The sequence below is a fragment of the Neoarius graeffei genome, chromosome 25 (genome assembly GCF_027579695.1).
Source record: "Neoarius graeffei isolate fNeoGra1 chromosome 25, fNeoGra1.pri, whole genome shotgun sequence".
NCBI lineage: Eukaryota > Metazoa > Chordata > Actinopteri > Siluriformes > Ariidae > Neoarius > Neoarius graeffei.
In genome coordinates, this window is record NC_083593.1 from 48,276,853 (window position 1) to 48,302,861 (window position 26,009).

At 44.2% G+C, this 26,009-nt stretch overlaps 1 protein-coding gene across 1 annotated transcript in view; it reads right to left on the reverse strand.

Annotated features, from left to right (window-relative positions):
- Positions 1-2,705: 2,705 nt before the first annotated feature.
- The window catches only part of LOC132873244 (adhesion G-protein coupled receptor F1-like), a 28,633-nt gene continuing 5,329 nt past the window's right edge, over positions 2,706-26,009 (reverse strand). The window contains exon 3 of the mRNA XM_060908602.1: positions 2,706-3,113. Within this exon, the coding sequence (XP_060764585.1) occupies positions 2,706-3,113 (408 nt within the window). The remainder of the gene's footprint in view (positions 3,114-26,009) is intronic.

Genomic DNA, 26,009 nt, shown 5'->3' on the forward strand with positions numbered 1-26,009 from the left:
GGTTTTCAAATACTGTCCTTATTTATCTTCACTGTTTGATATTTCACCTCCACCACCATCTAAATTAAAAGGAATGTCTTAAATATTACATTTACATATACAAAAACAAGCAAATGGTCCATGGATCACCAAAGGATTAAAAAATGCCTGTAAAAAAAAGAACACGCTGTATAGACAATTCATAAAAAAAAGAACTTTGGAGGCAGAAATTAAATATAAAAAATACAAGAATAAATTAACCAGCATTATGAGGACATGTAAGAAGGAATATTATAATAAATTATTAGATAGTAATAAAAATAATATGAAGGGGCTATGGAATGTACTGAATAGTATTATTAGGAATAGAGCTAAAAACAAAAACACAAGCTACCCTGATCATTATATTGAGAATGACAGATCAATAAATAATATGGAGGAAGTGGTAAATGGTTTTAATAGATTCTTTGTAAATGTGGGATCAGATTTGGCAGAAAAGATTCAAGATACAGACACACCTGGAGGGGCGGAGGCTGCTCGATGGGAGAGAAATCCTAAATCTATATTCCTTGGTGCAGTTGGCATAAAAGAGTTCATAGACATTGTAAGGAGAAGTGAAAGTAAAACCTCCACTGACTGGAATGATATTGATACGAGTTTAATAAAAAAAGTTATTGAAGAAATTGCAGAACCATTTACTCACATATATAATATGTCTTTTCAATCTGGTAAATTTCCAAACAACATGAAAATAGCTAAAGTTATACCTTTATATAAATGTGGAGATAGACACCATTACACAAATTACAGGCCAGTTTCTTTACTCTCTCAGTTCTCCAAGATCCTCGAAAAACTGTTCACAGCAAAACTAGACAATTTCATTGAAAAATATAAACTTTTAGCTGACAGTCAATACGGATTCCGGAAAGACAGATCAACAACCCTGGCATTAATGGAACTTATCGAGAAAATCACAAATGGTATAGACAATAAAAAACATGTTATGGGAATTTTCATAGATCTAAAGAAAGCATTTGATACAATAAATCATGACATTCTATTAAAAAAATTAGAGAGGTATGGTATCAGAGGGGTTGGTTTGGACTGGGTGAGGAGCTACTTAAGTAACAGGCAACAATTTGTAAAAATTGGAGATCACACATCTGAGTATTTGCCCATAACATGTGGAGTACCGCAAGGGTCTGTCTTAGGTCCTAAACTGTTTATATTGTACATTAATGATTTATGTAATGTATCAAGTATAATGAAATGCATATTATTTGCTGATGATACAAACATCTTTTGCGCCGGGGACAATGCACAGCAGCTTATGGAAACAATCACAACCGAAATGAATAAATTAAAAAGGTGGTTTAACGTAAACAAATTGTCATTGAATTTGAGTAAAACAAAGATTATGTTATTTGGAAAATATAAGTCGAACCCTCAAGTTGAATTGAAAATTGACAACATAACCATAGAAAGAGTGTATGAAATAAAATTTCTGGGTGTGATTGTTGATCATAAAGTCTGCTGGAAACCGCATATTAATCATGTTAAAGCAAAAATAGCAAAGATTACTGCAATTTTGGGGAAATCAAGACACATTCTGGACTATAAATCACTACATACTCTGTATAATGCACTCATATTTCCATATTTGAGCTACTGTGTGGAGATATGGGGTAATACCTACAAATCTAACCTGCAGCCGTTATGCACATTACAAAAAAGAGCAATAAGAATTGTCAATAATATGGGATATCTTGAGCATACAAACGCATTATTCGTAAAAGCACACACTCTGAAATTCACTGATCTGGTTAAACACAAGACTGCACAAATTATGTATAAAGCAAGACATAACCTTCTTCCGGGTGAGGTACAAAATACGTTTATGGAAAGGCAGGGTGGGTATAACCTGAGAGGGGAAATGAATTTTAAGAGAGTAAATGTTAGAACAACTATGAAAAGTATGTGCATAACAGTCTGTGGGGTGAAATTGTGGAATGGTCTGGATAATGAGCTCAAAAATAGCACCAACATAAAACTGTTTAAAAAATTATAAAAAAACATGTTAATAAAAATATATGAGAATGAGGACAGGCAGACTATATAGGTGATGATGAAATTGAGAGTAAGTCTGTGACTGGTCTTCTTGTATTTAGTGTATAGTTATAGGTATGTGTATATGTATGTACTGTATATATGTATTGTATGTGTGTATATATGCATAGCATAAGTATCTGTATATATGATTTGATTTGGTCGATATTATACCATGTCGGTATGTTTTGATATGTTGGTATGTTTTCTTTTTTGTTTATTGCTTTTGTTTTCTTTTGTATATATAGTTTATTATGGTGGAAAGTGACATTTGATTAGCGGTGGTATAGAGGGTTAGGATTGGATAAGTTATTACTTCTTCCTAATCCTTTCTGAACATTATGTTATTGCCTTGTGGCTACGCTATTCTGTTTGTTTATGATGATGTTTTGATTATTGTATTTTTTATTTAAATTTTTATTTTTATATCTTTCTTCTTTATTGTTCAGAATAAAGTAATCAATCAATCAAAAAATATGTAAAACAACATCTAGTTAAGCCAGAAGTATTTTGGAAAGAAGTGCTGGGGACTGAAGGAAAAATAGAACTTTAGTCACAATCACCAAAGGTATGCTTGGAGGAAAAAAATGGAGCAGAAAAGATCAACCATGGGGGTGAATCTATGATGATTTGCTTGTGCGGCACCTAGTGGCACAGGAAATACTGCATGTGTAGATGGAGGAATAGCTGTTGAACTCCAACATCTTGTTCAGCCTCCAGAAGTCATTACAGAGTTGGAGGTTTCCATCAGGCTTGGGTATGACAACAGTGGGATTAGACCAAGGACTGGTGGATTCCTCAATGATGCCTTCCTGAAGCATCCTGGCTACTTTTGCCTCTATAGCTTGGTGGTGGGTCTCTGGGACTTGGTAGAGTTGCTGTTGGATGACTCTTCCTGCAAGGGTTTTGATGTCATGATGTAGGAGGTGAGTCCACCCAGGCTCTGCAGAGAGCACTTCTTTAAACTGATCCTTCAGTTCCCTCAGCTCTTGTAGCTGGGTAGATGTTAAATCCTCGCCTGGTGGGACCTGTGGGGGAGACAGAGAAGGCTGAGAGTGTGGGTACCAGTCCAATCCAGTGTTTCAACAGATTAATATGATAAAGTTGGCTGAGGGCTTGCTTACTTGGCTGTTGCAGGTGGTAGTTCACAGGACCTACTCGCTCCTGGACCATGTAGGAGCCTTGCCAATGAGCAAGGAACTTGCAACTGGCACTGGGGAGGAGCAAGAGCACATGGTTGTGAGGTGGGAACTCTCATGGCTGGGCCAGCCAGTTGTAGACACTTTGCTGTTCCCTCTGGGCTGCCTGCATGTGCTCCTGTATGATGGAGGCCACCCTGTCAATCCACTCTTGCATCTCCTGGGTGTAATCAATGAGGGAGCTGAATGGGGATGGCTGCTCCTCCCAGGCTTCCCTGACAGTGTCCAGTAGGCCCCTGGGTCACTGGCTGAAAAGGAGCTTGAAGAGCGTGAACCCTGTGGAGACCTGGGGAGTCTGATGCATGGCAAAGAGGAGGTAAGGGAGGAGTAGGCCCCAGTTCTGGCCATCTTCATCTACTACCATTTTCACCATCTATTTGAGGGTCTGGTTGAATCTTTCCATGATGCCATTGGTTTGAGGGTGGTAGACTGAAGTTTTGAGATCTTTGAACTACAGTAGGCAACACAGGTCTGTCATGAGTCTGGAGATGAAGGGGGTCCCTTGGTTTGTGAGGAGGTTCTTGGGGATCCTGGATCGGCTGAATAGGAGCATCAGCTCTCAGGTAATATTTTTCTAGGCAGCCCTGCGGAGAGGGACAGCCTCTGGGTATCATGTTGTGGGTGCAATTTGTAATTAACTGATCAATCTCATTAAATCAGTCTCATTAAATCAGTAAATCAGTCTCATTAAATCAGTAAATCAGTCTCATTAATAATAACATTAATTTTGGTGCTTAATAATAAATTACCAAACAGCTAAATTATGGTATATTCCAAATTATTATGATCACTTCTAATGCAGCAATGTATCACTTACCAAGCTACATAAAGCTACAGCCAATAGCACACTGAAGGCAATTTGGAATTCTTTGAGATTGGGTGACTTCCAGGATATATCAGCAAAACAGACAAATAAACACACAGTTTCACAATAAATTGAATTTATTATAACAAAGATAAAAATGAATAATAGCAGCTGAAATCTTCGGCAAACAGTGTGTGTGTACATGGGAGAGTGTGTGTGTGTGTGTGTGTGTGTGTGTGTGTGTGTGTGTGTGTGTGTGTGTGTGTGTGTGAGGCCTGTGGCCTAAAACAAAAGAATTAGCTCTGGGTCGCTAGGTAAGGTGTGTTTGAGTGTGTGTGTCCATGTGGTGAGGACAAAAGAATTAGCTCTGGGTTGCTAGCTAAGGCGCATTTGTGTGTGTGTCAGAGTGTGTGTGTGTGTGTGTGTGTGTGTGTGTGTGTGTGTGTGTGTGTGTGTGTGAGGCCTGTGGCCTACAACAAAAGAATTAGCTCTGGGTTGCTAGCTAAGGTGTGTTTGTGAGGCCTGTGGCCACGTGGTGAGGACAAAAGAATTAGCCGTGGTCGCTAACTCCACTAGCTTATAACATTACTAAATCCACTGAATCTTGATGAGGTCAAAATATGTGTAATAATGAAATTAAAGGTGTTAGGAAGGAGCAGAGAGCATGCAAACGCCTATCTATTAAACAAACAACTGAGAGAACATAGAACAATGTAGAACACAAAACCAGTGTGCACAATTAAACAATTCCTGAGTTTAAATTCATACTACTTCATAAAGCTAATTCCTAAGACTAGTTTCTGCCCAAAAATGCCAGCCTTACTTCAGTATCTTGCTTCCAGTGCAAGATTACAGAGGTGTTCCGAGACTTTTGGAGTCCACAGGAGCACATGGGGCTTTCTGTGAAAGCAGAGGATTTCTTGGTCCGAATGCTTCGTAGTTCGTGGAGAAAAGTCTCTGATCAAACAATGTGCACAGCGCTTTTAGTCAGAAGGAATCCGGTCGCTTCTAACTTTAAATTAACTGCTTTGGGCGGCAGTTTTGTAACGTTACTGATGATAGACAAACAAACCGGCTGTAGCTCAACTGAGAGAGAGAGAGAGCACGATTTAAGTAGTTCTACCGTGGCCAATGGTAAACAAAAACCGTGCTGAATCGTTTTTCTCGGGAGAAAGACGTCTTTATCTTGGGTGCTCGAAGGAGCGGATCTCTTTTGTGTCTCGACGGTTTGAATCCATGACGAGAGAGAGAGAGCCTCTTTATGTCAGTGTGACCCGAGTCACATCCGCGCCAAAAGAGATAGAACGGAAGTTTGCTCAGTTACTTATGGCTTCATGGAGGATGTGACGTAGGTGATCCCGCCCAGGCGTGACGTAGGTCACCGCGGAAGTTATTGATGGGAGTTGTAGTCCTAAAAGACGAGACAGGCGGTACCTACATTCCCCCTTTTGGTCTCAGGGGTATGATGGAGTCGTAGCACTGAGAGCACAGTACCGTACAGTCCACGTGTCCATAGTCCTTGAGGTAGCCTTGCCCTGTACAGTCCATGGTGTCCTGTGAAAACTGTGTAAACTCATGAGTTCCAGTAAGACAGTTGGAGGCAGAGGCATTTGGGCATATAATCAGGCTATAGGCATTTTGGGCATATAATCACTCTATCTAACTAGGTCAGAATCACATCCATACAGAAACATTAAACCCTACATATATACTTCATTTCCTATGCATAAAAACAAGAAAAGAGAAGAAATGAAGGAAAGAAAATATTAGTGTTTGGGTTGGTAAATGTGACTGGAAATGTTGGTGTACGCTTATGGTGAGTGAGGCGTACGAGCTAGGTGGACAGGATGGGCCTAACTGTCGTCCCCCCCTTTTGGAGTGAGGACTGTTCAAAAGGCTTGATTTGATTGTTATGGAAATCGATATGAGGGCGTTTGATTAGGCCTGGATGTCCTAATGCGATACGCGACGGGGGACAGTTTTCCCACAATCAAAAGGTCTCGACCAGGGTGGTAGGAACTTTTTGAGACTTCTACCGGCTTGGTAAAGTTGAAATATAGGACTTTGTCGCCTATTTGATATTCGTGATGGGAGGCTTTTCGGTCGTAGTAGGCCTTTTGCCCTTTTACGCTCGCTTCTATTTATCTGTTGAGGGATCTAACCTCTGTAACAGTCTTTTAATCTCAGCCAACTGGGCTCTCAAAGAGTCCAGCTCTGAGCGGAACTCACCAGGTTGGTCTGAGTCACTGTGTCGGTCACCTCTACCCCTACGTTTAGAGCTACGGTCAGAGCACTCCTGCCATCTCTGGCCAGAGCGAGGATGACGGTCTTGCTGCCAACCGCCTTGTTCCCTACGACCCTTTCCATATGATGGGCGGTTGCCATGGTCACTGTGACCTTGCCATCGGTCTCTCCTGGCCTTACCTTGCTGATTCTTCCACTCACCCTGGTGATGGCTCGGCAAGAGGTGGTTCGGACCGGGATTTCTCCGGGGGGGGGGTCCCCCTTTTGGAGCTTCACCTCCTTCTAAGGCTAGCGGGGGCTTGTCCTCACCCTGGAGGCTAAGGACTCTGGGTTCATCATTGTTTCTGTCTGTGGTTTTGACAATGGTCTCCCAGGTCATTTGGGCTAGTTGCCTAGTTTCTCTCATCGAGTAGAAACCTTGTCGACACGCCAGTGTGACTTGAGTCCGCACGCTTGGGTAGAGGTTATGTAAGAAGAGGGATTTGAAGCCTCTATCTTCTTCCAAGCCTGGTGCACTACTACCCTGGAAATAGGCAGTACGTAGCCGTCTATAATATTCAGGAGGCGCCTCAGACCATTTCTGTTTAATTTGTAATGCACACAATGTCACGGAGATTTCATCCGTGTATGGCGCATATTCTTCCCTCATGTAATTGTGAAGTTTTGAATAACTATCACGAATGTTTGGGGGTAGCGTCTCTAAAAAGGCACAAACGCTGCTACTGGAGGTCTTCCAGATCAGTCTAAGTTTCTTTCGCATTGTGGCTTTCGGCAGGTCTATCAGGCATCAGTCAATTTCTCGCAAATAATCATTCACATTTGTTCTTTTATTCTCAGAATCGAATCGCTCAACATTGTTGGCAAGTAGGTCAATTTGCCGTAAGTGAAGAGTTTGGTGCACATCCTTGTGCAGCCTTCTTGGCTCTCCTGAGTACTCACTATCTAAGCTACTCTGGTATTGCTCCCGTTTCGCACTAGATTCATAGCCTCATTCATCCGAAGATAGATCAGGGATACTGTAGCACACTGACCTGGGTGTGCTATGGTCCTGGGCTCGGGATGAGCACAGTATGGCTCCACCCTGGCTAAACGACGAAGTCATATAGCGAGTTGATGGAGTTTGCCGGGGTGTCTGGTCCTCGACCAGGTAATCTACGGTGTCCGGTTCAGATGCCTCTTCCCGCTCTGAGCTTCGGCGCATTGTTGGGGGTCTTTCACGCCCCTCGCGTTCTTCTTGGGGGGTCTGCTCCTCAACAGTCCTCTTGGCAGCCTTTTCGGCTTTCTCTAGCCTTTCGGCGCAATCATCAAGGGAGGTTTTCAAGACCTCACGCTCCCTATATAAATTATTGTTATCGGCTGCCAGCTCGGCGTTGCTGGTGGTCAGCCTTTCAACCTCTCAGCGGAGGCGTCTGATTTCTGAATCAGTATTTTGGAAGTACGACAGGAATAGCTTACCTAGTGCTTCTTGGACACCAATGGTTGTTCTTTTTGGATCTCTCATATGTTTATTTGAGTTATCTATGTTATTCTGGCATTCACCCTTACTCGTGTTCCTAATGGTTGCCTTTTCAGAGGCAGAGCAGTGAATGAAGTCTGCGATGACCTCAAGGAGAGACATGTCTTGAGCGTTGTTTTCAACTTCTGAGACACGAGGGGATGCCATTTTACTTAGGTTGGATATTATGTAATTAATTAATCAATGAGTTAATTTATTAATTAATTGTTATTAATTAATATTAACTACGTAATAGTTTGTTTGGAAATGCTATCTCTTATCCTAAGTTATGAAAAGGTTATTAGTATTTTGTGATATGGTTATCACGCTACTGTTAACCGTTTAACACACCTGGGAATATACCTTAGCAGTTGCTTAATCAAACTGATAATTTATCTGTTGTTGCAACAATATTCAAGAAGTCAACAAACCAATCTCCTCACATGGGGCACCAATTAATGTAGGTGCAATTTGTAATTAAGTGATCAATCTCATTCAATCAGTCTCATTAAATCAGTAAATCAGTCTCATTAAATCAGTAAATCAGTCTCATTAAATCAGTAAATCAGTCTCATTAATAATACCATTAATTTTGGTGCTTAATAATAAATTACCAAACAGCTAAATTATGGTATATTCCAAATTATTACGATCACTTCTAATGCAGCAATGTATCACTTACCAAGCTACATAAAGCTACAGCCAATAGCACACTGAAGGCAATTTGGAATTCTTTGAGATTGGGTGACTTCCAGGATATATCAGCAAAACAGACAAATAAACACACAGTTTCACAATAAATTGAATTTACTATAAGAAAGATAAAAATGAATAATAGCAGCTGAAATCTTCGGCAAACAGTGGGGTATGTGTGTACATGGGAGTGTGTGTGTGTGTGTGTGTGTGTGTGTGTGTGTGTGTGTGTGTGTGAGGCCTGTGGCCTACAACAAAAGAATTAGCTCTGGGTTGCTAGCTAAGGTGTGTTTGTGAGGCCTGTGGCCACGTGGTGAGGACAAAAGAATTAGCCGTGGTCGCTAACTCCACTAGCTTATAACATTACTAAATCCACTGAAATCTTGATGAGGTCAAAATATGTGTAATAATGAAATTAAAGGTGTTAGGAAGGAGCAGAGAGCATGCAAAAGCCTATCCATTAAACAAACAACTGAGAGAACATAGAACAATGTAGAACACAAAACCAGTGTGCACAATTAAACAATTCCTGAGTTTAAATTCACACTACTTCATAAAGCTAATTCTTAAGACTAGTTTCTGTCCAAAAATGCCAGCCTTACTTCAGTATCTTGCTTCCAGTGCAAGATTATAGAGGTGTTCCGAGACTTTTGGAGTCCACAGGAGCACGTGGGGCTTTCCGTGAAAGCAGAGGATTTCTTGGTCCGAACGCTTCGTAGTTTGTGGAGAAAAGTCTCTGATCAAACAATGTGCACAGCGCTTTTAGTCAGAAGGAATCCGGTCGCTTCTAACTTTAAATTAACTGCTTTGGGCGGCAGTTTTGTAACGTTACTGATGATAGACAAACAAACCGGCTGTAGCTCAACCGAGAGAGAGAGATAGCATGATTTAAGTAGTTCTATCGTGGCCAATGGTAAACAAAAAACGCGCTGAATTGTTTTTCTTGGGAGAAAGACGTCTTTATCTTGGGTGCTCGAAGGAGCGGATCTCTTTTGTGTCTGGACGGCTTGAGTCCACGACGAGAGAGAGAGAGCCTCTTTATGTCAGTGTGACCCGAGTCACATCTGTGCCAAAAGAGATAGACCGGAAGTTTGCTCAGTTACTTATGGCTTCATGGAGGATGTGACGTAGGTGATCCCGCCCAGGCGTGACGTAGGTCAACGCGGAAGTTATTGATGGGAGTTGTAGTCCTAAAAGACAAGACAGGCAGTACCTACAATGTAGTGTAGTCGATGATCTCAAGGACGTACTTGTGGCCATGGGTGGACTTTGGCAGTGGCCTGATGAGATCCTTGTCCACCTGCTTGAAAGGGATCCTGATGATGGGAAGGAGAATCAATGGAGCAGGGGCTGGCCAATGAGGGGAGGTCTGCTGGCACTGGATGGCACCGCTGGCAAAAGTTATATACCACGGCCACCATTCCTGGCCAGTGGAACTGGTCCTGGATTTTTTCCAGTGTATTCTGATGTCCCAGTTGGTTTCCTACCAGGTGGGCATGGGCCAGGTGCGTGGAGTTGATCTTTGGACAAGCCACTGAATTAAAATTGTGGTGATTGTTACCTCTAGTGGCTGGGACAATCACTGTTCTTGGTTATTGTGACACTGACATGTGCAAGCTACAAATACTGTACCTTAATAGATTTTAAAAATTAATTTGTGGTAATGGGTGGCACGGTGGTGTAGTAGTTAGCGCTGTCGCCTCACAGCAAGAAGGTCCGGGTTCAAGCCCTGTGGCCGGTGAGGGCCTTTCTGTGTGGAGTTTGCATGTTCTCCCCGTGTCCTTGTGGGTTTCCTCCGGGTGCTCCGGTTTCCCCCACAGTCCAAAGACATGCAGGTTAAGTTAACTGGTGGCTCTAAATTGACCGTAGGTGTGAATGTGAGTGTGAATGGTTGTCTGTGTCTATGTGTCAGCCCTGTGATGACCTGGCGACTTGTCCAGGGTGTACCCCGCCTTTCGCCCGTAGTCAGCTGGGATAGGCTCCAGCTTGCCTGCGACCCTGTAGAACAGGATAAAGCGGCTAGAGATAATGAGATGAGATGAAAATTTGTGGTAATCTTTCTCTATAAATTGTGACAGCCAGTAAGCTTATTACACTTTATATGTGGCCATATATCATGTCATAAGTAACTAGCAAACTGATAATAACTTCTAATATAATGTACAAGACATGCTGTATAGTAGGCAAATAAGTTTTATGTTGAAAAGATACAACTGAGTCTCGGTATGATACTGGGCTGATGATTTCCTTAGCCCTACCATGCGATCATGTTGTACTGAGTAAAACTTTCTTATTGGAAAATGGGTTATAGCTATCAGGAATGTGTTTTACTTGAAAACTCCTGTTTAATAACAAAACGATTGATGCAAAATATGTATTAAACTAGATAAAATCTTGTTTAAATGTTTAATTTCACTAAATTAGTGTCTGACTACATTGGGTGCCCATATTAAACAAAACAGACATTATGGTTTTGAGTTCTGAATTTGTAAGATCTAATCTTTTCTTAAAGGATTGTATGAATCAAAACTAAATAGATAAAGAAAAAAGGTACATGTTCTCTGTGCCAAGTTTTTCGGTCTTCCATTCTAACCTTGGCTAACCATGGCTTCATGGATCTCACTTTATGGACAGTGGAATTTTAATGCTAGAACAGTGCTTGAACCTCTTAATTCGAGTGAAGGGAAATTGTAATGCTATGGAATACAAGGATTTTCTATACCAGTGATTCTCAAACTGTGGTATGCGGGCTCCATTCTAGTGGTACGCCAAAGAATCACTTAATTAAATATAAATACAATTTAAAAAATAAAACGTGAAATACTATCCATAATTTCCGAATGGATGAAAAATCTTATCAACCGATGACAAGAAAATGAAAGGAGATACAAATTAAGTTAATAATTTTAAAAAAGTTTGCAAGTGCTTCTGGGTAGCCATACGTAGCGTACGTACGTATTCCCGCCGGTTCCGCTGACAGACGGTTATCCGCCATTGGTAGACTAGGCTGTGATGGGAAAAGGTGGAGGTGGCTTTGCTAATTATGGTGAGTACGACAAAATTACTGTTGTGGCTTAAATCCGCGAATGCGAGCGTGGATCAAGAGAGAGGGAGAACTGAAGAGGACGTGTGTGAGCATGAGAGGGTGCATGCTCATGCAGCGACCGGCAGCAGGTAATGTCTGTGTGTTGTGATGTTCGTTTGTTTCATTTTAATATCGCTTGTCTGTGTTAATAACTTGTAACTTTTCACTTGGACAAGTAGAAGTTTAGCGTTTACAGACAGCGTGGTGGTTTGGCTAACTAAAATGGGACTTTGGACACTGATATTGTTGTGGATTGTATTTGTGCTGGTTTGGGGTTGTGGCGACTCATCTCCACCCCTGGTAACAAGGATTCAGTACTCCAGGGAGTTTCTCCTAAGTTGGAGTCATGTTTCACATGGGCCACCAAACTTGCTACTTGACTGGAACTTATTAAGAACAATGTCGTTCGGAAAATATCATCAGGAATCGGGTACCGCTCGGGGAATTAGGACCAGGAAGCGAGGACGCAGAGGAGGGGTCTGGCAGAGGGTGAAAATACAGTCACTTTCACGCGTCCCTCTGCCGACAATCCTCCTTTCGAATGTGCAGTCACTTCGGAACAAGTCTGAGGAATTACAAACACAGGTCAGGTACTTCCATGAGTTTAGAGACTCTTGTATCCTGGCGCTTACAGAGACATGGCTGTCCGATCACGATATGGATAGCGATTTGGAACTGCCTGGCTTTGGTTCGCCGGTTCGGCTGGATAGAGATGAGACGGCTACAGGCAAGTGCACTGGTGGGGGCGTGTGTCTATATGTTAATGAGCGCTGGTGCAGATCAGTCATTGTTAGAGAGAGAATCTGCACTGTTGATGTTGAATTGCTCACGGTGGCACTGCGCCCCTTTTATCTCCCGCATGAGTTTCCCCAGCTGTTTGTTACTCTGGTGTACATCCATCCCAAAGCGAACAATAACAATGCCTGTGAAATTATTTCCCAAGTAACCCACTCTCTGCAAATGCGAACCCCTGATGCTCCAATCATTATTCTTGGCGACATGAACAACTGCTCTCTGTCTAAAGTACTCAGAGATTTTCAACAGTATGTCACATGCCCCACTAGACAAAACAAAACGTTGGACTTGTGTTATTGTTCAGTAAAAAATGCATTCAAGTCCATCCCTCTTCCACCTCTTGGCTCATCGGATCATAATTGTGTTCATCTAATCCCCATATATCAAATGGCTCTTAAGAGACTCAAGAGACAGATTGTTCAGATTGAGGATTGGTCAGAGGGCTTTTGCCTTGCTCTTCAGGGATACCTGGAATGTACAGATCTGGACATGTTTAAAGATTCCTGCTCTGACATTGATGAATTGACAGATGTGATCAGTAGTTGGGTGTCTTATTGTAAGGATATTGTCATTCCAACTAAGCCAGTTAAAATTTATCCCAACAGTAAACCATGGGTTACTAAGTCTATTAAATGTCTATTGCGTGAGAAAAATAGAGCCTTTAAAGAGGGTAACATACTAGCGCTGCATAAAATACAGAAAGAGTTAAAATGAGAAATTAAGGTGGGCAAAATGAAGTATAGAGATAAATTAGAAACACACTTAAAAAGGAACAACCTGGGCTCGGCCTGGGATAGCATGAAGACTATGGTGGGGCTTAAGGAAAGGGGAAGGAGGAAGATAGAATTTAACAACATACCTGATCCAGAGCTGGCAGAGGATCTCAACAGGTTCTAGGTCAGCTTCAACACACACGACTTCAGTAACAGGCATTCTGAACTTAAGCAGAGTCTTCTGACATCCCAGCCATTCACCCCTAGCTTTAATGAGCAGAGTGTTGTTAAATGTTTTAAATATTGTAATTTGAAGAAAAGCCCAGGCCCAGATAATATCAGTGGACGTATGTTAAAAGTGTGTGCTGAACAGTTAGGCCCTATTTTCTTTTATATATTTACTTTGTCACTGTCCCTGCAGAGGGTGCCATCTCTATGGAAGCAGTCTGTTGTGGTTCCTGTGGCTAAGGTTAGCCGGCCTCAGACCCTAAATGATTTTAGGCCAGTGGCCCTTACATCTCTTGTAGTAAAATCCCTGGAGAGGCTGATTAAAGCTGAGCTCTTGGTCATGGTGGAACCTCTCCTGGACCCTTATCAGTTTGCTTATAGGGTCAAGAGGGGGGTGCAAGACGCTACAATTACTCTACTAAACTTTCTCTATAAACATCTTGAGACAAGTGGGAACCATGCAAGGCTGCTTTTTGTAGACTTTTCTTCAGCATTTAACACCATCCAACCCCACCTGTTAATTGAGAAATTACTGAACAACTTCAGTCTTGACCCAAGTTTGACTGGTTGGCTACTTGATTTCCTCACCCAGAGAGTCCAGAGAGTGAGGGTAAATAAAGCATTGTCCAGTGGCCTAACATCATCCACAGGCTCACCGCAGGGTTGTGTCCTCTCCCCTTTGTTGTACATATTGTACACCAATGATTGTTGTAGCCAGCATGACAATAGGCATATTTTAAAATTTGCAGATGATTTTGTAATTGTTAGTCTCTTGAATTCCCTTGAGGATGAACATGGGCCGGTTATTGACAACTTTGTGTCCTGGTGCAATGATGCTTTTTTGCACCTGAACATTAGTTAAACTAAAGATATGTCTATAGACTTTAGACGTCATACCCCTGTTTTTAAGCACAGTGTCATAAATGGCCAAGCCGTTGAAGTTGTGTCATGTTACAAGTATCTGGGCACCTTGATTGATGACCGACTTAAGTTTGATCTGAATACCACTGCCCTGTGCAAGAAAGGGCAGCAGAGACTTTCTGCACTTCAAAAGCTAGCTAAGTTTCAGGTTGACAAAACACTAATGACGCTGTTTTATAAAGCTTTTATCGAATCAATTCTTACATTCTCCATTATCTGTTGGTATGGAAATGTTACCATCAGAGAGAAAAATGCACTTTTAAAAATTGTGAATGTAGCTAGTAAGATAGTGGGTGTGAAGTTTGATAGTCTGAGTATTTTAATAAGCAGGTGTTTAACAAAGCCATTCAAATATATGAAGACCCAGGCCATCCATTGTACAATGAATACATTTTTTTGCCATCTGGCTTACGCCTTAAAACTCCAATGGCCTTCAAGCAGAGGTATAAAAATTATTTTATTCCCTTGTCTATTCAAATACTGAATACACAAACCAGGAAAAGATAGCTTTTTTCATTGTAGTCTTTGTCCTCACCTGTATTCTGTATGTTTTTTATATATCCTCATTTATTTGTTGAATATTTTATTTTTTACTGATTTTATTTTATAGTGTTATGTGTTATGTGGTGGTGGTGTGTGTGTGATGTGTGTGACCCTGTTTGCAACCAAATTGCCCATTTGGGACAAAGAAATAAATTGAACTTGAAGTTGAGGACGTGTGTGAGCCGAGCGCAGATGCTAACGACAGTGGCAAAACCAGCCCCAGAACTGCTAGCAAACAGCAGAAACCAGTGAGGAGGAAGTATGAGGAAAAATACATAAAACTGGGATTCATTTGGAGCGGGACAGAGGAGCTGCCCAGGCCGCAGTGTGTTGTATGCGGGGATGTTCTGAGCAACGAGTCCATGAAATCATCGCATCTCAAACGGCATCTTACAACCAAACACACAGCACTAAAAAACAAACCAATGGATGTTTTTTTTATGAAAACGTGATGAACTGAAGCAGTCCAAGTTCACCATTCTGTCCTATGGTACACCCGTAGCCAAAGCACAGGAAGCTTCATATCGTGCCAGCCTCCTGATCGCCAGAGCCGGTAAGCCGCACACAATCGGGGAACTGCTGTGTTTACCATTAGCCAAAGAGATGACACGTATCATGTGTGGAGAGAAAGCTGCCACAGAGTTAAACTTGGTGCCGCTTTCAAATGACATCGTGTCAAGGAGGATAAAGGACATGGCTGACAATGTTAAAAAGACACTGATTGAGTGCATTAAGAACAGTAGATATTTTGCCATACAGCTTGATGAGACTACAGATGTTGCAGATTTGGCCAATTTATTGGTTTATGTCAGATATGAATATGATGGTGTGGCGCAGGAGGACTTTATGTTCTGTAAATCACTGGAGACCAGAACTACATCAGAGCAAATATTCCAGTTACTGAACAAGTTCATCCAGGAGCATGGCTTGGATTGGACGTTGCAGGACTGTGTTCACAGAGGCATGCACACCCATCACATTCAGCTCAGTAAGTTGTCAATCAATAGTCAATCAGTCAATACTCTGTGTATATTTAACACAAGCTGTTATTCTTAATGCTTTTCCTCACTTTTGTTTTATTCTTAATCTTATTGTTCTTCCTCTGTTTGTGGGTGTGTGTTTCTGTTTCAGAAAGCAGTCACTGGAGTTATTTAACTTTTAAGTACATTTTCATTTAATCTTTAAGAACTGTCTTAATATTTATTTTAGTACAATGTTTATTTCACTTTTATGTGCAATTAATTTTATTTGATTCATTATTTAAGTACAGTGTTTTATTTTCCTATATTTAAACACAGTGTTACTGTTCAAAGTACTGTGTGTAATGTTACAGTGGCCAACAATATTAAATATACTTGTTAAATAAAACCTCCGCCTTGTTTTTAATGAATACTTAGGCCTACTACGCTACTGTATTTTAATGTTGGTCGTTATGGTGGTACTTGGAGAGCCAAGTATTTTCTGAGGTGGTACTTGGTGAAAAAAGTTTGAGAACCATTGTTATAGATGATACCAGAACTCATACTTGATCTAGAAAATCTAAGAGATATTTCATTTGTCTCTTCAAAGGGTTTCTTTATTTTGTTGTTTGGAACGTTATTGGATCAGAAGGTACAGGTGTACTAAGATCATGACACAACTCTTTACTTCAATACAGAAATGACTATACAGACAGTGATACTTTGACATTCCTTGTTGTAATGTTTCTGTGTTGGTGGGTGGAGCACAGAGGACGTCAGGACAGAGATAAGGTTTGACAGACTGTTTTATTTTCACTCTTCAGTGCAAACATTTTCTACTCTCAGCCACACACGCACACACATTCCAATCATCTGGTTGTGGAGAGAGCTCCTTCCGCTCTCGCTCTCCCTCCTGATATAGGGCGCGGTCACTGGGAAGACACACAAACACAGGTTAATTGGTCTCAGGTGTAGTGATTCTGCCACTTGCCTTCCCTGACTCCGCTCTCCTGTCACAGACCGGCGCTTGACCACGCCCCCGCTGCCACATACCCCCACCGCCCGACTCGGGCCGGGCGGCCATCCAGCCTGCAGCCGACTCCCCCCCCCTTGATGGGAGAGGAAGTCTGCCATGACCATCTGTGCCCCCGGCCTGTGGACTACCTTGAAATTAAAGGGTTGGAGCGCCAGATACCAACGGGTGATCCGCGCATTGGCATCTTTCATGCGGTGGAGCCACTGGAGGGGCGCGTGGTCTGAACAGAGGGTGAAAGGGCGCCCCAGCAGGTAGTACCGGAGGGCGAGAACCGCCCACTTGATGGCCAAACACTCTTTCTCTATGGTGCTGTAGCGCCCCTCACGCACCGACAGCTTCCTGCTGATATACAGGACAGGGCGGTCCTCCCCCTCCACCTCCTGGGACAAAACCGCCCCCAGCCCTCTGTCCGACGCATCGGTCTGCAACATAAAGGGGAGAGAAAAGTCAGGGGAGTGTAGAAGTGGCCCCCCACACAGTGCAGCCTTTACCCCAGAAAAAGCACGCTGGCATTGCTCCGTCCACTGGACCAGATCTGGTGCCCCCTTTTTAGTGAGATCAGTCAGCGGGCTGGTGACGTCCGAATAATTAGGTAATACGATAATAGCCAGCCAGCCAGCCCCAGGAACTGTCTCACCCCCTTTTTGGTCTTGGGCCTCGGGCAGGCCGCAATTGCTGCCGTCTTATTAATTTGGGGACGCACCTGCCCGTTGCCCAAGTGGAAGCCCAGATACCGTACTTCCACCCGCCCAATCGCACACTTCTTTGGGTTGGCTGTGAGCCCCGCTCGCCTCAGCGACCTAAGGACGGCCCTCAGATGTTCGAGGTGCCGCTGCCAGTCATTACTATAGATGATGATGTCATCTAAATATGCGGCCGCATACGTGGCGTGAGGGCGGAGGACTCTGTCCATCAGCCGCTGAAACGTAGCGGGCGCCCCAAACAGCCCAAACGGAAGGGTGACGAATTGGTGTAAACCAAACGGTGTGGAAAAGGCAGTTTTTTCTCAGGATAGTGGAGTCAAGGGGATCTGCCAATATCCCTTCGTCAAATCCAGCATCGAATAAAAGCGAGCAGTGCCAAGTCGATCGAGCAACTCATCAATACGAGGCATTGGGTACGCGTCGAATTTAGACACCGCGTTGACTTTTCTGTAGTCCACACAGAACCGGACCGAGCCGTCGGCCGTGGGTACCAAGACCACTGGGCTGCTTCAGTCACTGTGGGACTCCTTGACGATGCCCATTTCGAGCATGGTCTGAAGTTCTTCCCGAACCACGTTTTTTTTGTGCTCGGGTAGCCTGTAAGGGCGGCAACGCACTACCACCTCCGGGGGCGTCTCTATGTGGTGCTCTATGAGGTTAGTGCGACCGGGCAGGGGCGAGAACACATCCGAAAACTTGGTCTGCAACTGGGCGACCTCCGTGAGTTGGGTCGGGGAGAGGTGGTCTCCACTGGGGACCGGAGAGGCACGTGATGCCAATGTCCCTTTTTGAACCTCCGGCCCCAGCTCCGCCTTCTCCGGAACCACCGACACCAACGCCACAGGGACCTCCTTGTTCTAGAGTTTAAGCAGATTGAGGTGGTAAATTTGTAGCACCCCACCCCTGTCCGTTCGCCTCACCTCATAGTCGATGTCCCCGACTCGCCGTGTGACCTCAAAGGGTCCTTGCCAGTTGGCGATCAATTTGGAGCTCGACGTGGGCAACAGTACGAGTACCTTATCTCCCGGTGTGAACTCTCTAAGGTGCGTACCCTTGTTGTACAGGCGGGCTTGCCGTTCCTGGGCCTGCCGCAAATTCTCCTGAGTTAGGTGGGTGAGTGTGTGGAGTTTGTGTGTGTGTGTGTGTGTGTGTGTGTGTGTGTGTGTGTGTGTGTGTGTGAGAGGGAGCAGCCCCTCCCTCCTGTGTGTGTGTGTGTGTGTGTGTGTGTGTGTGTGTGAGTGTGTGAGAGAGGGGGCAGCCCCTCCCTCGTGTGTGTGTGTGTGTGTGTGTGAGTGAGTGAGAAGGAGCAGCCCCTCCCTCCTGTGTGTGTGTGTGTGTGTGTGTGAGAGAGGGGGCAGCAGCCCCTCCCTCCTCTGTGTGTGTGTGTGTGTGTGTGTGTGTGTGTGTGTGTGTGTGTGTGTGTGTGTGTGTGAGGGAGCAGCCCCTCCCTCCTGTGTGTGTGTGTGTGAGTGAGAGGGAGTAGCCCCTCCCTCCTGTGTGTGTGTGTGTGTGTGTGTGTGTGTGTAAAAAATATGGACAATAGAGCGAGTTGAAAACAAGTGACATTTCTGATTTTGTAGTGAAAGCGCTGTCAGGATTATAATGGGAGTCAATCGAAACGTTGTTTGCCATGCTCATCTCTCTGATTGCCTGTGACGTTGCGGTTTGCACCATTTATCAAGCTGCTTTGCTCTTCAAGCTAGCATATTGCTAGCACAAAATGGACAGGGCTTTGAAGAAGAGACTGAAGGAACGAACCAACAGCCCTGCTGTGGAGGACACTGCTGCAAAAAAAACTAAGAAGTCCTGGCCAACTAAAATCCGAAAATATGAGGCAGCACACATTAAGTATGGCTTTACAGCCATACAGAAAAATGGCCATGATTGCCCGAAATGCGTCCTCTGTCTGGAGACCCTGTCAAATGAGTGCTTAAAACCTTCGAAACTTCAGCATCACTTGGTACAAAAACATCCAACAGATGCCGAAAAAACAGTAGATTTCTTCAGACGCAAAGAAGAGCATTTGGTCAGGCAATCTGCTGCATTCACCCAGCAAGCTACTGTCCCCTAGCAGACCCTGAAGGCATCATTTTTAGCCTCATACCACATTGCTCGTGCTAAAAAACCTCACTCAATTGGAGAAGATTTGATTTTACCAGCCACCAAAGACATTTTCTGAGAACTGCTTGGTGAGGATGCTGCCAAAAAAAATCGATGCTGTCCCACTCTCTGATAACACCGTGAGCCGACGGACTGGTGACATGGTTCAAGACGTATCTGCTCAGCTGTTGGAGCAGGTGAGAGCCAGCGAATACTTCGCACTTCAGCTGGATGAGAGCACAGATTTATCCAGTGAGGCCCAACTGCTTGTGTACATCAGATTTCACAGGAAAGATTTGTGGAGGAAATACTATTTTGTAAAGCACTTGAAAGAAGAACTACTGGGAAAGACATTTTTCAAGTTTTGGACGATTACATCGAGTCTAATGGATTGGACTGGACCCGTTGTGTGTGGGGGGGTGTTTGGACGGAGCCACGGCAATGACCGGGAAGATCAGTCAAGTGACCGCACTCATTAAGCAGAAGGCCCCGCATGTAGTGGCTACACACTGCATGCTCCATCGCGAGGCACTGGTCGCAAAAAGGATGGATAACGAGTTGAATCAGGTACTACAGGAGGTTATACAGTTTATTGTTCAGTGTGAAAATATTTGTGTTGAAAACATGTTAGTTAATAATATTCTTATGCTAACAAATGTAACAATTATTGACTATTGAATAAAAGTAAGAGAAAACATTCTAAAAGTTGGTGTTTCTTTACATATTTTGTAGCATTGTCTGTGGGTTTGCAAAGGGGGTCCCCGGCCAGAAGCTAATGCTGTTTGGGGGGCCTTGGCATGGAAAAGTTTGGGAACCCCTGCCTTAATTCACTGCAGGTACTATTGTTACTTTAGTGTCATTTTTTTTCTGCAACTGCAATACCACACACTAAATATAATATACAGCTATGGAAAAAAATCACGAGACCACTTTTGATGGTGGTGACCATTAAAAGCAGTATCTTAATTTTTTTCCCCATAGCTGTAGATGGTCTTTTATCACTTATAACATTATAGATCAGTGATTCTCAAACTGTGGTATGTGGGCTCCATTCTAGTGGTACGCCAAAGAATCACTTAATTAAATATAAATACAATTTAAAAAATAAAACGTGAAATACTATCCATAATATCCGAATGGATGAAAATATCTTATCAACCGATGACAAGAAAATGAAAGGAGATACAAATTAAGTTAATAATTTTAAAAAAGTTTGCAAGTGCTTCTGGGTAGCCATACGTAGCGTACGTACGCATTCCCGCCAATTCCGCTGACAGATGGTTATCCGCCATTGGTAGACTAGGCTGTGATGGGAAAAGGTGGAGGTGGCTTTGCTAATTATGACGAGTACGACAAAATTACTGTTGTGGCTTAAATCCGTGAATGCGCGCGTGGATCAAGAGAGAGGGAGAACTGAATAGGACGTGTGTGAGCCGAGCGCAGATGCTAACGACAGTGGCAAAACCAGCCCCAGAACTGCTAGCAAACAGCAGAAACCAGTGAGGAGGAAGTATGAGGAAAAATACATAAAACTGGGATTCATTTGGAGCGGGACAGAGGAGCTGCCCAGGCCGCAGTGTGTTGTATGCGGGGACGTTCTGAGCAATGAGTCCATGAAATCATCGCATCTCAAACGGCATCTTACAACCAAACATACAGCACTAAAGGACAAACCAATGGATGTTTTTTTTACGAAAACGTGATGAACTGAAGCAGTCCAAGTCCACCATTCTGTCCTATGGTACACCCATAGCCAAAGCACAGGAAGCTTCATATCGTGCCAGCCTCCTGATCGCCAGAGCCGGTAAGCCGCACACAATCAGGGAACTGCTGTGTTTACCATTAGCCAAAGAGATGACACGTATCATGTGTGGAGAGAAAGCTGCCAGAGTGTTAAACTTGGTGCCGCTTTCAAATGACACCGTGTCAAGGAGGATAAACGACATGGCTGACGATGTTAAAAAGACACTGATTGAGTGCATTAAGAACAGTAGATGTTTTGCCATACAGCTTGATGAGAATACAGATGTTGCAGATTTGGCCAATTTATTGGTTTATGTCAGATATGAATATGATGGTGTGGCGCAGGAGGACTTTATGTTCTGTAAATCACTGGAGACCAGAACTACATCAGAGCAAATATTCCAGTTACTGAACAAGTTCATCCAGGAGCATGGCTTGGATTGGACGTTGCAGGACTGTGTTCACAGAGGCATGCACACCCATCACATTCAGCTCAGTAAGTTGTCAATCAATAGTCAATCAGTCAATACTCTGTGTATATTTAACACAAGCTGTTATTCTTAATGCTTTTCCTCACTTTTGTTTTATTCTTAATCTTATTGTTCTTCCTCTGTTTGTGGGTGTGTGTTTCTGTTTCAGAAAGCAGTCACTGGAGTTATTTAACTTTTAAGTACATTTTCATTTAATCTTTAAGAACTGTCTTAATATTTATTTTAGTACAATGTTTATTTCACTTTTATGTGCAATTAATTTATTTGATTCATTATTTAAGTACAGTGTTTTATTTTCCTATATTTAAGCACAGTGTTACTGTTCAAAGTACTGTGTGTAATGTTACAGTGGCCAACAATATTAAATATACTTGTTAAATAAAACCTCCGCCTTGTTTTTAATGAATACTTAGGCCTACTACGCTACTGTATTTTAATGTTGGTCATTATGGTGGTACTTGGAGAGCTAAGTATTTTCTGAGGTGGTACTTGGTGAAAAAAGTTTGAGAACCACTGTTCTATACAATTGTGCTTCCAACTTTGTGGCAACATTTCGGTGAAGAACTTCATATATGAGTATGATGTCAGGTGTCCACATAGTCCATATAGTGGCAAATAAGCCACAGAGCACAAGTTATAAGCCTTGTTTGAAGCAAAAACATCTAGGTGTCTCATGCCACCAAGAAAAGGGTTTTAGGAGATTAAATTAAATCGTAAGTAAAATTTATTCTTTCTTTGGTTGTTATAACACAGATATGTAACATGTTTGTTCCCAGGCTACTTATTTGTCAACCAGTGTTAAATAACAGCCTTTCTCAATTAAAATCAAATGTAGTTTTGTATTTTGTCTGAATTAATAGTTTAGTAATTTTAGTGGAAGTGTGTTCAGCCTTTGATCAACAGAACAGAAGATTGTGAGTTCAAATACCAGCACTGCCAAATGGTTCTTAAGCAAGTTCTTCACCTTATTCTTCACCTGTTCAGAATGTATCCTGCCTCAGTTGGAAGTAGCTTTAGATGAAAGTAAAAAGCAAATACCAACATTCAGCCATATTAGCTTAACTATGAGAAATGGTATCCTAGTTTTCTGAAGCTGGCGTGGACAAAATTCTGCCTTCCGATATATTGTGTGCACCTGCAAAAGACCAGAATATTAGTGTCAGTGTCACACAACATGGGACAGTGCGCATTAATTTGGAGGATGGAAATGGTAACAAATGTTATAGCAGAGGTTATCGTGGTTATCACACACAGCACGATGGTTGTGTTGTGTGTTATGTTGTATTTATTGTCAGAATTACTTGTTAGCATAAAGTGTACATTCTAAGCTCATATCCTTCAGTTCACGTAGTATACATACCTCTCCTCCATAACCTCTGAATGAAAGAAAATCCACCTGAGGATGATGGTCCTGTACTTGTTCTCTGTAATTTAGATACATCAGTCATTGATGTGCAGTAATTCATTTTGATAGCAAACATAAAATAAAGAAAATATGAATAAATTGGTCTAAATAGCCATATCTAGATAACAGAAAAAATAAAGAATGTTTACCCTGGTGCGATGAGAGCTAATGTTTGCACTTGCCAACTTTCTTGCCAATGCTTCTCGGACCTACAAGTAGAAAGACAAGTGTGGCAGCGGGGGCGTGGTCAAGCGCCGGTCTGTGACAGGAGAGCGGAGTCAGGGAATGTGCAGAATCACTACACCTGAGAGCAATTAAACTGTGTTTGTGTGTCTTCCCAGTGACCGCGCCCTATATCAGGAGGGAGAGCGAGAGCGGAAGGAGCTCTCTCCACAACCAGATAACTGGAATGTGTGTGCGTGTGTGGCTGAGAGTAGAAAATATTTGCACTGAAAAGTGAAAATAAAACAGTCTGTCAAACCTTATCTCTGTCCTGCCGTCCTCTGTGCTCCACCCACCAACACAGAAACGTTACAGTGGTGCCGAAACCCGGGATCTGGAGCACAGCAGCCGAACAGCCCCATGGAGTCCTCCCCATTCGCTGAATTGGTCCACGCCCTCGCCACGGCCCAGCAAAGCCAGCACCAGGCGCTACTCACCCTCCGAAAGGAGCGAGAACAGCGATTCGAAGCCCTGGTGCTGGCTCAACAAGAAGATCGAGAGGTGTTCCGGCACCTCCTCGCGTCGGCGGGGTCCACCAGCGCTCCTACCGCGGGCCCGTCTCCCCTCACCGTCACCAAGATGGGCCCGCAGGACGACCCCGAGGTGTTCATCATGCTCTTCGAGCAAGTCGCCGAAGCCTCGGGGTGGCCGATGGAGCAGCGCGCGGCGTGCCTCCTCCCCCTGCTAACAGGAGAGGCACAGCTGGTCGCGCTACAGCTCCCCGCCGACTGCCGGCTGGCCTACGCGGACCTCTGCCGGGCCATCCTCCAGCACGTGGGGCGCACACCAGAACAGCAGCGCCAGGGCTTCCGCGCGTTGCGCTTGGAGGAAGTCGGCTGGCAGTTCACGTTTGGCCAGCAACTCCGGGACGCCTGCTGGCGGTGGTTGAGGGCCGACAACCGCGACGCCAAGGAGATCATTGATCAGGTGGTGCTGGAGCAGTTCGTCCCGCACTTGCCAGCCAGAACCGCGGAGTGGGTCCAGGGCCACCGCCCGGCGTCGCTGGATCAGGCAGTCGAGCTGGCGGAGGACCATTTGGCGGCTGTCCCGGCGGCAGGACAGCAGATGGCATCTTCTCTTCTCTCCTCTTCTCTCTCTCTCTCTCTCTCTCCCCCTCCTCCTGTGTCCCGTCCTCGCCCCATTCCCCCACCGCGGAGGCAGGGGCCGGCACCACCCCAGCCAGCCCGCCGCACCCACGGTGCCCTCCCGTTTCTCCCTTCTGTGTCTGTCTCTCCCCCACCTCAGGTGAGTGAGCCCCAGATCACTGGTGCAGAGGGAAAGCCCGGGCCGGTTTGCTGGCGCTGTGGGGAGCCGGGCCACCTTCAACAGCAGTGCACGGCAATGGAAGTGGGAGCGGTGGTTCGGATCCCCGATGTACCAGAGGCCGCCCTTGATCGGGCCGGAGCGTATCGCATACTGGTGAGTATCCAAGGGGCTACATATCAGGCGTTGGTGGATTCTGGTTGTAATCAGACCTCAATTTGCCAAAGCCTGGTTCAAAACGAGGCATTGGGGGGAGCACAAGGGGTGAAGGTGTTGTGTGTGCACGGGGATGTTCACCGCTACCCTTTGGTGTCGGTCCACATTATTTTCAGAGGGGAAAAATTTATAGTGAAGGCGGCGGTTAATCCTCGCCTTACCCACTCTTTAACTTTGGGGACTGATTGGCCGGGATTTCGGGGTTTAATGACACGCCTAGTAAAGAGTGGGTCCTGCCATTTGACAGGGGGAGGTCCCGGTGTCGCTTTGGCGGGAGCAGCTGTCACAGAGCCGTCTACGCCGCCAGCTCCTCCTCTCTCTATTGGGGAATCCCTCGCGGATTTCCCATTAGAGCAGTCACGAGACGAGACTCTGAGGCATGCGTTTGACCAAGTGAGAGTAATCGATGGTCAAACGCTCCAGCCGAACGCCACCCCGTCCTTCCCCTACTTCGCGATTATGAAGGATAGATTATACCGAGTGACGCAGGACACTCAATCTAAAGAGCAAGTCACACAGCTTTTAATTCCAAAGAGCCGCCGGGAATTGGTATTCCAGGCGGCTCACTTTAATCCCATGGCTGGACACTTGGGGCAGGATAAAACACTAGCCCGAATAATGGCCCGATTCTATTGGCTGGGGATTCGCGGCGATGTCCGTAGGTGGTGTACAGCATGCCGCGAATGCCAGTTAGTAAATCCAGCGGCCATTCCAAAAGCGCCTTTGCGCCCTCTTCCATTAATCGAGACCCCATTCGAGAGAATTGGGATGGATTTCGTCGGGCCATTAGATCGGTCAGCACGAGGGTACCGCTTTATATTAGTTCTGGTGGACTATGCAACGCGATACCCGGAAGCAGTGCCTCTGTGCAATATCTCAGCACGCAGTATTGCAGAGGCGCTCTTCCGCGTCATCTCCCGAGTTGGAATCCCGAAAGAGATTCTGAATGATCAAGGCACTACGTTTATGTCACAAACACTGCGTGAACTGTATGGGTTATTGGGGATTAAGCCGATCCGCACCAGCGTGTATCACCCACAAACGGACGGTTTAGTGGAACGGTT